General features: G+C 42.0%; 1 protein-coding gene across 5 annotated transcripts in view; it reads right to left on the bottom strand.

Moving 5' to 3' along the window:
• The window catches only part of als2b (alsin Rho guanine nucleotide exchange factor ALS2 b), a 48,265-nt gene that overhangs the window by 17,845 nt on the left and 13,292 nt on the right, over positions 1 to 17,128 (bottom strand). For 3 of the 5 annotated variants that reach the window (XM_031304799.2, XM_035998414.1, XM_031304801.2), the window contains 11 exons: positions 16,885 to 17,074; positions 16,722 to 16,787; positions 14,929 to 15,091; positions 13,053 to 13,184; positions 12,521 to 12,649; positions 12,373 to 12,396; positions 5,587 to 5,657; positions 3,492 to 3,558; positions 3,172 to 3,374; positions 1,431 to 1,496; positions 625 to 723 (listed from right to left, as the gene is read on the bottom strand). In XM_031304799.2, coding sequence (XP_031160659.1) covers positions 625 to 723; positions 1,431 to 1,496; positions 3,172 to 3,374; positions 3,492 to 3,558; positions 5,587 to 5,657; positions 12,373 to 12,396; positions 12,521 to 12,649; positions 13,053 to 13,184; positions 14,929 to 15,091; positions 16,722 to 16,787; positions 16,885 to 17,074 — 1,210 coding nt within the window. The remainder of the gene's footprint in view (positions 1 to 624; positions 724 to 1,430; positions 1,497 to 3,171; positions 3,375 to 3,491; positions 3,559 to 5,586; positions 5,658 to 12,372; positions 12,397 to 12,520; positions 12,650 to 13,052; positions 13,185 to 14,928; positions 15,092 to 16,721; positions 16,788 to 16,884; positions 17,075 to 17,128) is intronic. The other 2 variants (XM_031304800.2, XM_031304802.2) reach the window with 1 other exon arrangement.

The following is a 17,128-nucleotide window of genomic DNA, read 5'->3' as shown; positions in this document are numbered from 1 at the left end:
GATGACAATTTCAGACCCCTCCATGATTTCTAAGTGGGAGAACTTGCAAAATAGCAGGGTGTTCAAATACTTATTTTCCTCACTGTATTATATAATAATGTCTTCTATAATAATATAAGTGTCAGACAACATTATGAAAAGGATTTCTAAGGAGGTCGACCTTTCTGTTAAAGAGTAAGATTTTTTTTTAAACATAGTAACGTCCGCGAAATTGCGTTCCTTTTTTTTTTAAACATAGTAACGTCCGCGAAATTGCGTTCACTAAACCCACCAGACTCTATGTAAATAAACAGTAATTTTAGCATCGTAAAACATACTTCATTCAAAGTCGACAGAATCAAAATAAAACTATGAAAAGCCGTTTTGGGTCGTGTTTCCACTTTTCCAACCATCACAACTCTAGTTTTGATTGAAATAAAACACATAGTTTACCGATTTACATGTGAAAATATGTTGGCTCTATGCACGCTAAAAGTATTGCTTTTTTTAAATGGAGTCTGGTGGGTTTAGTGCTAGCGACCTCAGAGCTGTTTCTGGTTTCTGCAGGAAATTAAGTGTTTCAATTTTTCCTCAAAAGTGGAGATCTCAACCCCCCCGAAGTTGAACCAAAAGTAACGCCCTTGCCTGTACGTCCCGACGCCGTGCATCTTGCCATCTTTCCAGTGACCTTGATAGTGATCGGCCTTGTTGAGCGTCTTATTGGGAGCCACAAATTCACCGAAACTACAAAAACACATAAAAGAAGAAGCATGAAGAAAACAGATGCTCGAGGGACAACTGACTCATGAAAAGGCAAGGCAGCTTGTATTTGGTATAGCACATTTCAGCAACAAGGTAATTCAAAGGGTGGTTGAAAATATAATAGAATGAGACATATGAAATACAAGAATAAAAGTGATCCACTCTTTTCAGAAGAAAAGCTGCGGTGGAATGTACATGTACTCCAGTACTGTGCTGAGGTCCAAATGTTGAGGTACTTGTACTTTATTTGAGTCTTTTTCTTTTCATGCCACTTTCTACTTCTACTCTGCTACATTTCAGAGAGAAATATCGTACTTTTTACTCCACTATACTCATCTGTTACAGCTTTAGTTACTAGTTACTTTACACATTAAGATTACTGCACACAGAACACATGTAGTTTATAAAATCAGATGTTTGATTCTAAAGTAAACTAGCCAACAATATAACGGCCTACAAGTCCAGCTGAGATGATCAGACCATTAAACACACAACTGGTTGGATCCTTTACACTTTCTACAACGGGAGGATCGTTCTTTACTCTGAATACTTTAACTACATTTTCCTGATGATACTTACAGAACTTTTACTTAACAGTGTTGTATTAGTACTTTTACTTAACTAAAGGATCTGAATACTTCTTCCACCGCTGCAAATAAGGCTCATGTACACTGAATACATGCACTCACCCATCTTCCAGTCCGTTCTTGAAGGTCCCCGTGTATATTCTCCCATCAGGCCATTTTAACACTCCCCTGAAAAACAATCAATCTTGATCATTACTACATACAGTATATATATATATATATATATATGCAGTTTAGAAATCCCTCTCCCTGCCGGTGTGCAGTCAGTGTCTTTCAAAATAAAACGCATTGTGTTAAATGAAGAAAAAAAAAAAAGTTTGTGTAATAAATAAACTTTTTTTTTTAAACTCTGCAAAGGCTCACATGAGTGCTGTGTGTTCAATCCCTTCATTGTGTTTTTTTTTATCATTTAATTGTTTTTTTTTTCTCTTTTCTTTTGATTTATTTATTTATGTATTTCCTGCTGCTGCACTGATTGCCACCGACGTAATTCCATTCGTGTTCGTACAATGACAATAAAGTATCTTGAATCTTGAATAATACATTTCAAAGCTGCAATTGCAATCCCGCAATACCGTGATATATTGGCCCATGTCCTAATATATACACACATATCGATATTTCAAGTATTCTATTCACCCTCCTATTGTCCTCGGGGAGACAACTTTTCAAAAAAGTTTCTTATATCACTCATTTTTCATCGAAATCGTTCAACCTAATTGTCAAAAAACAAAAACATGGATGGTTCCATATGTCGCTCTTCACAAGTAAAATAAATGATTAATTCAATACTTTCATTGAATTTGGGTGTTTTATTCAATTTAATAGCATTTGAAGATAATAATTGATTAAAAGAACGTTGGGGGAAAAAAAAAAAAAAAAAACGACAAAGCCACCGGAAAAAGTGACAAAGAACTTTGTGAAAAGTGACAAAAACACCGGGGAACAGTGACAAAAATGTCTTACGGTTTAATTTTTTTAAACCCCGGAAAAACTAAAAGTTGCATGGTCGACGGGAAGACAACAGTAGGGGTTAAAAAGCAGACAGACCAAGACGTGTGTCCAACCTGCCGTTGGGCTTGCCGGCAAGCCAGCGTCCTTCGTACGTTGCCTCTTTCAGCCGCCCGTCCTTATAAAAGGTGTAGGAGGCCGTTGTCTTAGCTTATTTTGACCTTTTTGTTGATTATTTTGACGTTTTTCTCTCCTATTTTGACGTTTTTGTCGCTTATTTTGATGTTTTTTCTCATATTTTTACATTTTTGTTGATTATTTTGACATTTTTCTCTCCTATTTTGACATTTGTCTCCTATTTTGAAGTTTTTGTTGATTATTTTGACGTTTTTCTCTCCTATTTTGACGTTTTTGTCTCCTATTGACGTTTTTGTCTCCTTTTGACATTTTTGCCTCCTATTTTGACATTTTTGTCTCCTATTTTGACATTTTTGCCCATTATTTTGACGTTTCTTAGCTTATTTTGACGTTTTTCTTGATTATTTTGACGTTTTTCTTGATTATTTTGACGTTTTTGTCTCCTATTGACGTTTTTGTCCCATATTTTGACATTTTTGTCTCTTATTTTGACGTTTCTTAGCTTATTTTGACGTTTTTGTTGATTATTTTGACGTTTTTCTCTCCTATTTTGACATTTTTTGTCTCTTATTTTGATGTCTTTTTCTCTTATTTTGACGTTTTTGTCTCTTATTGTGACATTCGTTAGCTTATTTTGACGTTTTTCTCTCCTACTTTGACATTTTTGTCACTTATGTTGACATTTTTTTTCTCTTATTTTGACATTTTTTGTTGATTATTTTTGACATTACGACAGACAATACGTGTGTCCAACCTGCCGTTGGGCTTGCCGGCGAGCCAGCGTCCTTCGTACGTTGCGTCTTTCAGCCGTCCGTCCTTATAAAAAGTGTAGGAGGCCGTCCTGGAGATGGGGGGTTCCAGCTTTTGCCCCGACCCGGAGCCAACTGACGCTGTGTCCTGCCCCGCCCCGCTCAGGGCCTGCTCCACCGCCTGGTTGATGGAGCGAAGCCACTTGGCCTGAGAACAACATACAAGCACACTTTTAAAGAAGGATACGACACGGCAACAAGTGAAAATTCAGTTTTTTTGAAAAAGGTGAGCATTTTGTAAATCGGTATCGTTAAAAAGATCTACCTTCTCCATAGCAGAGGAGGCCAGCAGGTTGAACGTCTCCTCTGGTGTGATCACCTTTAACCCATATCTGCACACACACATATATATACACAGTATATATATATATGTATATCTCCAGTATGTGACAATAATAAGATAAGACTGAGACTGACAGAGGTTTTCACATTTAAACAGATACAGAACGGAAAAATGAGAAATGAAGGAAATTACAAAAGCTAAATACATTATACATTAGGGGTGGGGGAAAAACTTTATATATATATATATATATATATATATATATATATATACTTTCTCTAGCTCGCTCCACCACTTTGTTTTATCTAACGTTAGCACCGCTCCACATAGCGCTCTAGGATACTGTAGCAGTAGCTGTTGTTATAGCAACAAAAGACGCTCTCGGCTGCTTTTTGGAACCAAAACGCTGCCAGCTGCTTCTTTTTTTTTTTCTACAAACGCACCCTAGTCAACTTTTTTTTGTCAAAAAAAGACGCCAAGAGAGATCTCCAACTATCTATTCTCTTTCCAGCTCTCAGCGAAGGCGGTCGCTTTTTCACCCTCTCCCTCCCAGGCCTACCCTGCTTGCTATCTTGTCTTGTGTTGTCTGCTGTTAACTTTTTAGAGACTCTCCCTGCAAGGCTCTACAAATACCTAAAAATCATGGAATTGATTAACTGGTCTCTCAACGCAATTGACACTGTATTCTCGAGGAGGAGCACTGGTTCGGGTGAGCCAGCGTGTCCCGACGGGACGTTTGCTGCGAGGTATACGATGGACGGCTTGGAGAAATGGCGTGTCGTGTGTCTCTCTGCTCTTTCTGTGGAGGACGTTGAGGATATCTACCTATTTGGAACCCTGATAACTGGAATGTTGCTGATTGGAGGATGCTTCGCTCTGGTTTATCGAAGAATTGGAAAGACTTTGGTAGCTGTCCAAAGCCCAAGGAAGCTGCCTGGCCTGACTGAAGCTGTCGGAAAAGCGATCAGTTCGCAAACTGGAACTATTAATCGCGTGATGGAAAACAACATGGTAATGACCCGCGCCTTGGATACCATCATGAGGAAGGTCATGGATTTGGAAAGAAAAATTGACCAGTTGAACAGTGTGTAGTTGGACAATAGAATGAATGTTTAAATTAGAGCAGCCATTCGTGTAGACAAAACAAATTTAATCTTTCGGCTCCCTTATCCTGAACGGCCTTGCCAAGGCCGTCTCTTGGAACAAACAGTCACCCTGTTGGGGCTCTGCAAGCGAGACGCTCTTGGTTCCTCCCCCCGTCTTCCCCACTGCCTGATTGTCGTATCGGTTCTGGACTGTTCAAGGGTGTCACCATGGCAACGTGCTGTGTTTTCGCTATAACATTCTGCGGACTGGGACACTAGTGGGACTGCCGGGCTGTGCGTTTCTCAGCAGGCCAAACTCCCCAAACCTACCCTCTCCCCAGTCCCACGCCTTCGCAGCCAAATGTGCAACTGTACATTTATGTTATGTTATGTTATGTTCAGCAGTGCAAATGTACTGTTTGTGTGCCTATGTGCTGAGGTGTTTTTTTCCTGTTCCCACACTGTTCTTATCTTTATGAGGATAGTCTGAGAGTTGCTTTTTTTCCCCCTCTCCTCTCCTCATGTGATGCTGTATTGTCCCTGCGAGAGTTAAGAGAGAGTTGTTTTGGCGCCGCATATATGGCGACTCGGTGTGTCTGTGCGTGTTGCTTTAATGTGACATGCACCTACAGCACCAGGAGAAATTCCTTGTGTGTGTAAACGTACTTGGCAATAAAGCTTTTTCTGATTCTGATCTAGGGAGGTCCTGGGACATGTCTGCACGATTGAGATAAAAAAAAAAAAAAAACGGTAGAAAAAAAACTCGAAAAAAGGGACAAAAACTCTGAAAAATGCGCGAAAAACTTTGAAACAAACACCTCAAAGAGGGCGCCAAAAACTCCTGTTCCTATCAGTCACTTACACACACAAACAATGGAAAATAGGGTCCAGGTAGTTACCCTTTAAGATCTGGAAATTGTGAGGTTATATTTCGGTATTATTCACACAGAAAAACCTGGAAACATGTTGACGCTGTGATGGAGCAGACTTACAGGCCGGTGTTCTCCTCTGGGATGGGCTCCACCCAAAGCGTGGCCAGGGGGAAGACGTGATGGGTGGAGAACTGGAGGAGGGGGAGCCGGGAAACAAGCACGGAGAAGGGGAGCCAACCAAGGAGGGAAGAGGGGAGAGGAAAGAAAGGAGAGGTGAGAGTTTAGACAGGGGAAACAGCATTATTAAGCTTATTGACATCTCTGAACACAGAGACTGACACAAGCCTAGTTGCTATGAATACGCCCGGGGCTTTAAATGAACTTCTTTTGATCGCCAGCCAACATGGCTACTAGGATTTTCCACTAGTCGAATGTTTTTTCATAACCAGCTTTTAATTTCAGCTCCTCTGGTTTGTTTCGCGCAGTTCAGTTCGTCTTCTCCATTTCAGTGTAGCAATGTAGGATCAGAACTACAAGCAGTGTTGCCAGATAAAGATTACGTTTCCGAGCCAAACACACCCAAAACCCCCTGAAACGTGTTGGCGGAAATCAGACCAATCTGGCAACACTGAGTAGAGCTGAAGATCTTTGCCGAAATTAAGACCGAACCCGTCGGGTCCCGTTGGGTTCGGTCTTAATTTCTATCATTTTACACGGGCTCGGCTTGGGCTCGGGCTTGTGCGGTAAATAAGCGGTCAGGTGATTGCGTTTCGATTAGCGTGAAAATGGATGCTGATGAGGTGAAACGGAGGCTGGCCTCTGGCGATTACGTTTTGGTTGCACCGGCAAAGAAAGCAAAGTCTGAGGTGTGGAAAACCTTTGACATAATGAGCTTAATGAGAATAATGAGCCAGTGGGTTATGTGAAATGCAAAAGATGCGACATTCTGTTAAAGTACGACAGCAAAGCGACAGGGAATTTGTCGCTGATGAGCCATGTTGATCGAAGCTGTGCCTATAGCCTCCGTTAGTCATGGATAAATGATGTTTAAAAAATGTATACATGACTCATTCTTGACAAAAAGGCAAAAGAGCTGTGTGCGTGCGCACATTTGAATAATGTCGGGCTGGAAAGCTGTCAATCAAAATGTACTTGTCGGGCTCGGGCCTCGTCAGGCCTAACTTTTAAGGCCCGATTACAGTTCTAATACTGAGTCAAACTGACAATTCGAACAGACGCAGAATTATTCGCTTCATTCATCATCGGCCAAACCGGCACGTAACTTTACAAACCCAGTCCCTCCAGAAAAACGCGATTATGTGATCGCATAATTCAATGCATAATCAGCCAAAGCCCACGTTATGAAGTGACGCAATTACGCGACGTCAACGTCATCGAAAAGCTGCAAACCCCCGATGAAGCCATGAGGAAACCGCAGTTTTTGCAAGTTCCTGAAATTTTTGCAAGTTACTGCAATTTTTTGCAAGTTCCCGCTCGCATAAAATTGCATAAATATCCCGCATATTCCATCACATTTTTTAAGAAAACGTGCCGCATAATCAAGGATTTTTGCCCGCAACAATCACAAAAAAACTCCACATTTTTCTAGAAGGACTGAAAGTTACCGGCCAAAGTACATTTTTACCCCCATTTGGCAGGTTGGTGGGTGTCAGCCCAGAATACGCCCATTAGATGTGTACGGACCTTACATACAAAAATGGGAGGTGATCTACAGCCTTCGCTATAAGCAAGTTGTTCATAATTAGGAGGAAAAAATGATTCAAGATAGGGCTGCACGATATGAGGTAAATATGCGATGACATTGTTGAATATCTTGATAATGATATTACCTGCGATAAATAATTGTTAATAATGTTAGTGTTCTCAGTTTCTGCTGCTTTCAGTGTTCTGCTACAATACAACACGCTGCTTATTGGCTTTAACCCTTGTGTTGTCTTCCTGTCCACCATGTAACCTTTTGGTTTTACTGGGTCAAAATTTGAAATGAAAACCTTTTTTTTCAACTTTTTGGTCGTCTTGTTCGACACTTTTGCCGCTTTCCCCAATGTGTCTGTGTACTTTTTTCGACATTTTTGTCACTTTTCACAACATTGTTGTCACGTTTTTCCACATTTGTCATTTTTTTGGACATTTTTGTCACTTTTCACAACATTTTTGTCACTTTTTTCAACGTTTTTTTTTTTAAAACACCCAAATTCAATGAAAGTAGTGAACTGATTTTACTTGTGAAGAGCGTTCGCGCGGAATCAGCCACGTTATTTATTTTAACAATTTTGGTTCATTCCGAACGTTCTTTTATCGGCAAATCACAACATAGATGTCTTTAAAGAATAAACTTTGGTCATAATTACTAGTTAGGCGAAATTCAATACCTACCACTGAACTTTTCAGGCAGACTTTGAAGACACTAACAATGATGCATTTGGTTTAATCTTAGACGGTGGGATGCCGGGGGTCAGTCATGCAAGACAACATGTGGTTTCACATGTTTTTAAAAGAGGAAGTAAACGTGCATGCTCTTTGTCAGCGACACCCTGCTAATCAGTCAAACGGTCGCACACATTCACATCACAAGACACCCAGGACGATCACAGTCTACTGCTGCCAGTTATGGTACGTGTCCATATACGCGTTGTTTCCACGGATGGGATCGCCCCGTGTCCCAGCATTGCACGCTAGTGGGCTCGCCACCACCTTCTCTTCACTGATAGTCTATATGCACGACGATGCACTTCTGGGATTGCTCCGGTGCCGCAGGATCTTCCGCCGGATGCATGTCTTTTGGCCGATGTCCGTTTCCTTCCGCTTTCTTTGTGTTTGTGAGGACTATGGTTAACTGCTCCTCAGATCTCTGCAGGGTAAATCCAGACAGCTAGCTAAATAACAGCTATCTGTCCAATCGGAGTTTTCTGTTGCACGACTAAAACAACTTTTGAATGTACACGTTCCACCAAAACAAGTTCCTTCCCGAGGCTATTTTGCAAAGGCACCGTTACCTTTGCCGGAGCTTAGCGCTGGCCGAGACAATTGTGATTGGTTTAAAAGGTCCTATGACATGCTGCTGAAGTCTCTTTTATATAGGCCTTAGTGGTCCCCTAATACTGTATCTGAAGTCTCTTTTATATAGACCTTAGTGGTCCCCTAATACTATATCTGAAGTCTCTTTTATATAGACCTTAGTGGTCCCCTAATACTGTATCTGAAGTCTCTTTTATATAGACCTTAGTGGTCCCCTAATACTGTATCTGAAGTCTCTTTTATATAGGCCTTAGTGGTCCCCTAATACTGTATCTGAAGTCTCTTTTATATAGACCTTAGTGGTCACTAATACTGTATCTGAAGTCTCTTTTATATAGACCTTAGTGGTCACTAATACTGTATCTGAAGTCTCTTTATATAGACCTTAGTGGTCCCCTAATACTGTATCTGAAGTCTCTTTTATATAGGCCTTAGTGGTCCCCTAACACTGTATCTGAAGTCTCTTTATATAGACCTTAGTGGTCCCCTAATACTGTATCTGAAGTCTCTTTTATATAGACCTTAGTGGTCCCCTAATACTGTATCTGAAGTCTCTTTCCCTAAATTCAGCCTTGGTGCAGAATTACAGCCACTAGAGCCAGTCCCACAATGAGCTTTCCTCAGGATGTGCCATTTCTGTGTCCAGCTTGTTTTGGAATACGAAAATGTGTTCACCGAAACGTGTTTCTGAAAACATTTTAACCCTTGTGTTGTCTTCCCGTTGACCATGAAACTTTTTGTTTTTCTGGTCAAAATTTTAACTTTTGTCACTATTCCCGATGTTTTTTTGCCACTTTTTCCAATGCTTTCGTCGATTTTTCTGCCCTTGACGTTTTTTAGTTTTTTTTTTTTCCAACGTTCTTTCGACAATTGTTTTTTCAAATTTCTGATATAGAAACTTTTTGAAAATGGGTAAAATTTGACCCGAGGACAACAGGAAGGTTAAGCGAGAAATACACCGCGCAGTTGCTGAACCTGTCTTTACTTCAGATCGACAACGGTCAGTTTCAAAGATTCTCGTCGGCTGTTGAGAGGCGTCGAGCCGAGGCCGGCCGCTCCTCATTTGCATAAAGTTGCCTGGATTTAACTTTATGCAAATGAGGAGCAGGCGAGTCGACGCCCCGCTTCTCCAAAGTCCCCCCGCGCGATGCTACCGGAATGCATTGCACGGCTGCTTCCGTAGAAGATGAATGGGAAGCGTTGAAACAACGCTGACAAATGGACACACACCATGACTGTTGCTTTTGAGAAGTGAACAAGAAACTGTTGGTACTTTCTGAAAGGGTAGAGGGTATTTCCGCTAAAGTGAATATCCTCGAAAGTTGGGATGCACCGAATCCAGGATTGGGCTTCGGATTCGGCCAAATGTTGGGCTTTTTGACGGGGTTGGGTTTCTGCCGAACCTTAGACTTTTTTCCCCACCGAACCGAACCTCTACGCTTGCGCTACGCTGGTCGACGTAATGACGCCGCCGTTGATTACGGGAAGGTGTTTACGTAGGTGGAGCGTTCAATGCAGTAGGCTGTTTGAAAGTGAAAATGGAAGTCGTGGTTAAGATTCTGCCAAAAATCTGGATTCGGTGCATCCCTAGTCGAAAGATCAATTATGAATTATGTGCTGCCATCGGCGGCTCACTCTGTCCTTTCAAAATCCTATTATTAAATGACATGTGAACCAACAGTAAAGACCCAAGGCTTCAACGGGAAAGGGAAATACTCTTCTTCACGAAGGAACTCACTTCACACCTTCACAGGTTTAATTGGAGTTTTTATATTTCGATTTGGATTTGGTTGCAATTAGGGCTGAACGATGAATCGTTTTCAAATCGAAAAATCACAATTTTGAAAGAATGCGCCTGGCTAAATCGTGAAGAAATATTTTGTTGAATGTTTGATGTTGAAACATTTGGTTGAAAATGCTTTATGCCTCTTTTTATTATGATATTTACTGTTTTTCTCATACTTTGAATGCTGGTAGAATGTTACACATCACAGATTGTTTATAGAAATGTGCTATTTTCAGTGAATTATTTCTTTGTATCACTTCATTTAACGTGATGGTAGACGGTGTAATATGTAGATCTTCTACATATTACGCCGTCTACCATCACGTTAAATGCTGCTGTTGAGCAGAAACTTCAGTTTACAGGAAAGTACTGATATCTTTTTATTGGAATAGTTTTTTATTATTATTATAACTTTAGCTTTTGTGATAAATGTCCTGTGTTTGACTGTTCAATGTTCCACGCTTATTGAAAGAAAAACATGTATTGCCGATGGCAGGTCATATCTATGTTGTCATCCTTGCATAAGAACATAGAGCAGTTTTGAGGGCGTTGTATCTGCTACACCAGTGTTTCTCAAATGGGGGTACGTGTCCCCCTAGGGGAACTTTGGAGGACTGCAGGGGGTACGTGACATTCTTTGCAAAATGTTTTTTCAGTTCCAAGGCTGTAGTTACTTCAACTGTCTTTTTTTTCTCCAAGTTTGTCGCTTTTGTTGCCGTTTTTGAAGTTTGTTACCTTTTTTTGAAGGTTTTCTCGTTTGTTTTGACCTATTCTTGCCTTTCTTCCTGACTTTTTTCGACTGTCTTTTTTTCTATGAAGTTTTTATCTCTTTTTTCAAAGTTCAAAGGCCTCGGGGAAGACCCAGGACTAGGTGGAGAGACTATGATGAAATATTCCCTATGATGAAAATATTACGGTGCAAATCCTCCATCATAATAGCAATGCTCAAAAGTCCAAACGCGCCTGGCTTTTAAAGGGAATGGGAGATGATCTCTGATTAGTTTATTACATGTTACGCCCCAAAACACACCTATGAATTAATGAAGACACTAAGTCCAACCCTTTTGAACCATGCGCCCGGCTTGTCCTTCACACCATGCGCTTAGATCGTTAAAATAGGGCCCTATATCCCCGGCTAATGTGGCTCGGGAAAGGGAGTTTGGAGTCCCCTGCTGGAGCTGGATGGATGGATGGACAGACAGACAGACGGACGGACGGCTGGCAAATTGAATCGTAATATCTGGCCGAAAAATCGCAAAATCGTTCAGCCCCTAGTTGCAATGTAGCAAAATGAAGAACAGAAATGTGTGGATGAGCATAAAACTAAAATGCATTAAAACCCATTTAGCCTTGGTTACAGTCGGTTCATCCTTCCATGCAGCAGGCAGAGAGGGCGGAGGTCGGGATAGGGCTGGGCATCACTGGTCATATTAATAAGTCATTACGCACCTACAATATGGCCCATAAGTGTTTTCTGAGCAAGTTTCAAAATGGAATTCCGTGCAAAAATCCATTATTTAACTTCAAATGAAGCAAATATAAGTTTCCACGCAGGATAAGCAAGCAGATTTAAGTGGATATACTCCAAAGTTCAAACTACGGAGCGAAATCAGAGAACGTCGGTGCGTTAATCGCGCGTTAAAAAACTACTTGTGGCAAGAAAAGGAGTTTGTGTTAACTCGTTATTAACGCGCTCATTTTGACAGCCCTACATTTTACGGTGTATGTTGTACAGAAAGACATCGTAACAGACGTTAAAAAGTATATTGTAAATGAAATAATCTGCTGACATTACTTGACAACACAATACTAAGACGTTACGCTGAGAAAGCTCTACAATCTCCCGGGAAAAAGATATCTGTATTATATTAGCATTTGTGCATCACAGGACCACATAGGACTCCACCAGTTTTATAGGGGGTGTTTCTGATGTGTTTAGGGGCAGAATCCTATGACACAGAGCCCTAAGCCCGTCTCTCACTCTCTCACGCACACACACACACACAAACAGGAGAAAAGGCGGGAGGGGGGGACAGGGAACAGGTCACTGTGCTGACATTTGCTTTTGGCTGCATACTTACGAGATTTTTACAAGGCGCCACGCCCTGACAGCACGGAGGCAAGCACACACAAACGCTTGAAACACACACACCAAGTTACAAACGTTAAAGGACCTAATGAAAAGTGTGTGTGTGTGCGTGTATGCGTGTGTGCGTGTGTGAAGCTGACCTGTGCGTGGACCAAAGCGTCGTTGAACACGATGAACCAGTTGACGGAGAACCTCCCGGCGTTCTGTAGCGTCAGAGCTTTGTTGCTGCTCTCGCAGATCAGCCGGCGGTGAGGCTTCCGCAGAGAGTCCTGACACACACACACACACACACACACACACACACACACACACACACACACACACACCATTCAGCCATAACGTGACATCATGTGACACCTCGAGGACTCAATAAGTTCTGGTAAAGAAAATGAGCAAACACACACACACACACACAGACAGACAGACAGACAGACAGACACACACACACACACACACACACACACACACACACACACACAGAGACACACAGACAGACAGACACACACACAGACACACAGACAGACAGACAGACAGACAGACAGACACACACACACACAGACAGACAGACAGAGAGACACAGACAGACACACACACACACACACACACACACAGAGACACAGACAGACACACACACACACAGACAGACAGACAGACAGACACACGAGTTAATACCGTCATTTTGCCAGGGAAGCTCTTCCAGAAATGGAAGGTGTATTCAGCATCCTTCCTTTTTCTCTTCAGCTCGAGGGCCAAAGCTTCGAACTTAGAGCAGCTGTCCTGCAGCATCTGGTATTCATCGGAGCACTAACACACACACACACACACACACACACACACACACACACACAAATATTTAGCGTGAAATAACGCATTGGGATTTTCTAAATAAGAGTCTGATTCTGTTGATTTTTGCCATTTGATCAAAAAAGCTGAAAATCTAAACATTTTTAAGGTTTCTTAAAGTAATAATCTCAAAGACTCTCATTTAAATAAATAAATTAAATTCATGTCACTATCTATTCCCGAATGAAGTATTGGAATATTTCAATTATTTGCAGTATTACAAACTGGTTGTCTGCGGCAACATTTCCTAGAAAAAAAAAAATGCTCTATTTAGTGACTGCTAATGCAAACCAATAATTTCCATTTTCACTTGCCCAACCGAATATGTGAAAAAAAAACCTTATTAAAAAGAACTTTTTTAATCTCTTTTTTTCTCTGTTTTTAGTTTTTTTTTTGTTTTGTTTTCCGAGTTTGACATTTTTTCTTTCTATTTAACCTTTTTCGACGGGGTTTTTGGTCATTTTTTTCCAACGCTTTTGACATTTTTTATGAACGTTTTTTTGACGTTTTTTTTCCAAAACAACAATTTGTACAGGGGCCCTTAAAAATGGACTTTGAGCAAGTAGAATTTTTTTTCACTTGCCTGATCGAATAAGTGAAGAAAAAAAGAAATTATTAAAAAAACTTTATTTTACAAGTCCCCACACGGCTCTAGAGTGCGACCAATTTGTAAGGGTGCGACTAAGATTTTTCCTAGGTCGCACCGGTGCACCTAACGTCTTCGCATCCGCTGCCTCTCCACTAACGAAGCAATGTCGTTTATATAGATATGGTTTAATGTTGCGTTACGTGACCCATTCCTTCTGTAAAGCCGTGCCTGTGTTTGGATCTCTCCTCCGCGCCCCCGCCCGCCCCCCGACCCGCCAAAGCGCATTCGACCCGTGCTGGACCCATTCATAATGAGTCAGCCGTCACTCTGTGAGTAGCATACGCTTCAGTCCATCGCACTCCACCTCTCTCCCTCTGTCTCCCTTTGTCTTTCTGTCTGTTTTTTTTTCTTTTTTTAAAGATTTCTGTCTTTATTTTGATAGGAAAGCTGAAGACATGAAAGGGGAGAGAGAGGGGGGAATGACATGCAGGAGAGGGCCGCAGGTCGGAGTTGAACCTCTATATATACCAACTGAGCTATCCGGGCGTCCTCTCTCTCTTTCAATCAGTCTGTTATTGTTGTTGAAAACAAGTGAAGGAGCTTTCTCAAAGATATATATATTTTTTAATATATCCTAAGCTATTTATTTCAGATAACTTTCTGAATGTGTTGCAGCTATATATTTTCAAACTGGTAAAGGAAACCCTATTACTTTATTTACTACTACTACTTTTATTTTAATCACAATCTGTTTTAATAAAAGAGCTTGTGAAAAGTGGCTTTGACTTAAAACTGAACATTTAGCCCACTTTGTAAAACAAACACAGAGCTATATATCGTGTATCGCCATTCAGCGTTAACGGCGACGCGAGGAAAAATTTGGGTGCACCTAAATTTTGTGCTGGTGCACCTAAATAAAAAAGTTAGGCGCACCAGTGCAACCAAGGCAAAAAGTTAGTCTGGAGCCCTGCCCCAGTTTCCTTATAATTTGGTATGGAAAAAAGGGAGGCAGTGCTCAACTGGTACACTAAGAAAAGGAATAACAACACAACACTCAAGATAAAATACTTAATAAAACTACAAAGTTCCCATTGCCGTAGTGTGTGTTTCACCCACCACTTCAAAGCAGGTGGCCAGTTTGAGCAGCAGCCGGCCGTATTCGTGAGGGTGGCGCGTTGGGAGGAAGAAGAGCGCCACCAGGAGGTCGGCCATGCTGGGGTTCTCCTCGCTGCACTCAGACAGCCTTTTCAGCAGCTCGGGACTCTTCCCAAAGAAATCTCTTCAAAGACAAATCGGCACTAGTTAGTTTTGTTCTCCAGCATTTAGAGTCGTGTGAAATCTTGGGTGGTTTTTGGCTGTTTGCAACATCACTGTAATATTGTGTCACAGCACCTTACCAAAGCAGTGTTTTTAGGATGAAATTGTGTGTGTGGGTGTGGGTGTCTCTGAGCTAGAGTCCAAGTCAAGTCTCAAGTCTCTGAGCTAGAGTCCAAGTCAAGTCTCAAGTCTCTGAGCTAGAGTCCAAGTCAACTTACAAGTCTCTGAGCTAGAGTCCAAGTCTCTAGTATCTGTGCTAGAGTCCAGGTCTCAAGTCTGTGGGCTAGAGTCCTGGTGAAGTTACACGTCTCTGAGATAGTGTCCAAGTCTCAAGTCTCTGAGACAGAGTCCAAGTCAAATTACAAGTCTCTGAGCTAGAGTCCAAGTCAAGTCTCAAATCTCTGAGTTATAGTCCAAGCTACGTCTCAAGGCCCTGAGCTAGAGTCTCAAATCATTGAGCTAGAATCCAAGTCAAGTCGCTGCGCTTGAGTCCAAGTCAAGTCTCAAGTCTCTGAGATAGAGTCCAAGTCTCAAGTCCCTGAGCTAGAGTCCAGGTCAAGTTATAAGTCTCTGAGATAGAGTCCAAGTCTCAAGTCTCTGAGCTAGAGTCCAAGTCAAGTCTCTGCGCTAGAGTCCAAGTCAAGTCTCTGAGCTAGAGTCCAAGTCAAGTCAGCTTTTCCTGCTATGACAAGTCAAACTGTCTGCTGTGAAAAAGGTCCACTGAGCTAGTGTCCAAGTCAAGTCTCTGAGTTAGAGTCCAAGTCTCAAGTATCTGAGCTAGAGTCCAGGTCAAGTTATAAGTCTCTGAGATAGAGTCCAAGTCTCTGAGATAGAGTCCAAGTCTCAAGTCCCTGAGCTAGAGTCCACGTCAAGTCTCTAGTCTCTGAGTCCACATATTTTGCATTCAGTGCCTTCTTTTTGTATGGGCCTTGTTGTTGTCTGAACTTTTTACAGCCAAAGCTCCTGATGAAAGCACAACAGCTGCCGGTGCGGTCGACATGTTTGTTGTCCTCTCTCGCGTGTGGTCGCACGCAGCAGATACGTTACATATTACGTGTTACGTAGGTAGGTAAGGTTATAGGTTACGGTCAGCTTATCAGACGTTTTCATTCAAATAGATTGCTCACGAGTCTCGAGTCCGAGTCGAGTCTGAAGTCTTTTGAGGACAAGTCTCAAGGCAAGTCGGAAGTCAGTGTGTGTGCGACTTATGCAGACCTTACCTTACCTAATTTCCAATATCGGAATGAAATCCCAGAAAGTCTTGCTATAGTTGGGGCGCACTCCCTTCGTCTCAATTGTTTGGTGTAAGGTGGTCATAAAACTCAGTCCCCAGCTGTCTTAAGTCAGTCTTTTTCCTGTCTTGATGTTCCGACAAAATCAAACGTGTCTGATGTTACCGTACGTGAAGACAAAAAACTCAAAACTAACATCATGACAGATTGTCTTTAGATGTGAGATGGTGTCAGAGTTAGTCTTTCTAAAGTCTGTTCAGAATCTTTTAGTGTATGGTAGGCATAAAATGCGACTCAAGTCGAGTCCCCATCTCTGGTGTGTGTGTGTGTGTGTGTGTGTGTGTGTGTGTGTGTGCTCACAGTGAGGGTTTGGTCAGGGTCTGGAAACCTCCCATCACCTGGAAGTTGCCCACAGTGCTGCAGTACCTTTGGAGAGAGAGACGTGGAAGTGCATAAAGTTCGATTCAACGTATTGTTCTGAGACCGACAAATACTCCAATGATGGCGGTGGGCGACCACGTACTCGTGGTAGGAGTCGAGGAAGATGCCGGCGTGGTCTAGGATGAGCAGGCTTTTGACGTCACGGACGCGGCGCAGGTGTGCGGTGAGGCTGGCGGCGTGCTGCCCGGTCAGGTGACACAAGAGGCTGAATCGGCCGGCGAGAGTCTGCAGGAGCCCGATGGCCGCCGGGCTGAGGGCCGAACTCAGAGACTCTGGAAAAGGGGACGGCACACAAACAGGCCAAAAAACAATTCAGCCGAAGCAAA

The sequence above is a fragment of the Sander lucioperca genome, chromosome 24 (genome assembly GCF_008315115.2).
Source record: "Sander lucioperca isolate FBNREF2018 chromosome 24, SLUC_FBN_1.2, whole genome shotgun sequence".
NCBI lineage: Eukaryota > Metazoa > Chordata > Actinopteri > Perciformes > Percidae > Sander > Sander lucioperca.
This window is presented reverse-complemented; position numbering and strand designations above follow the sequence as displayed.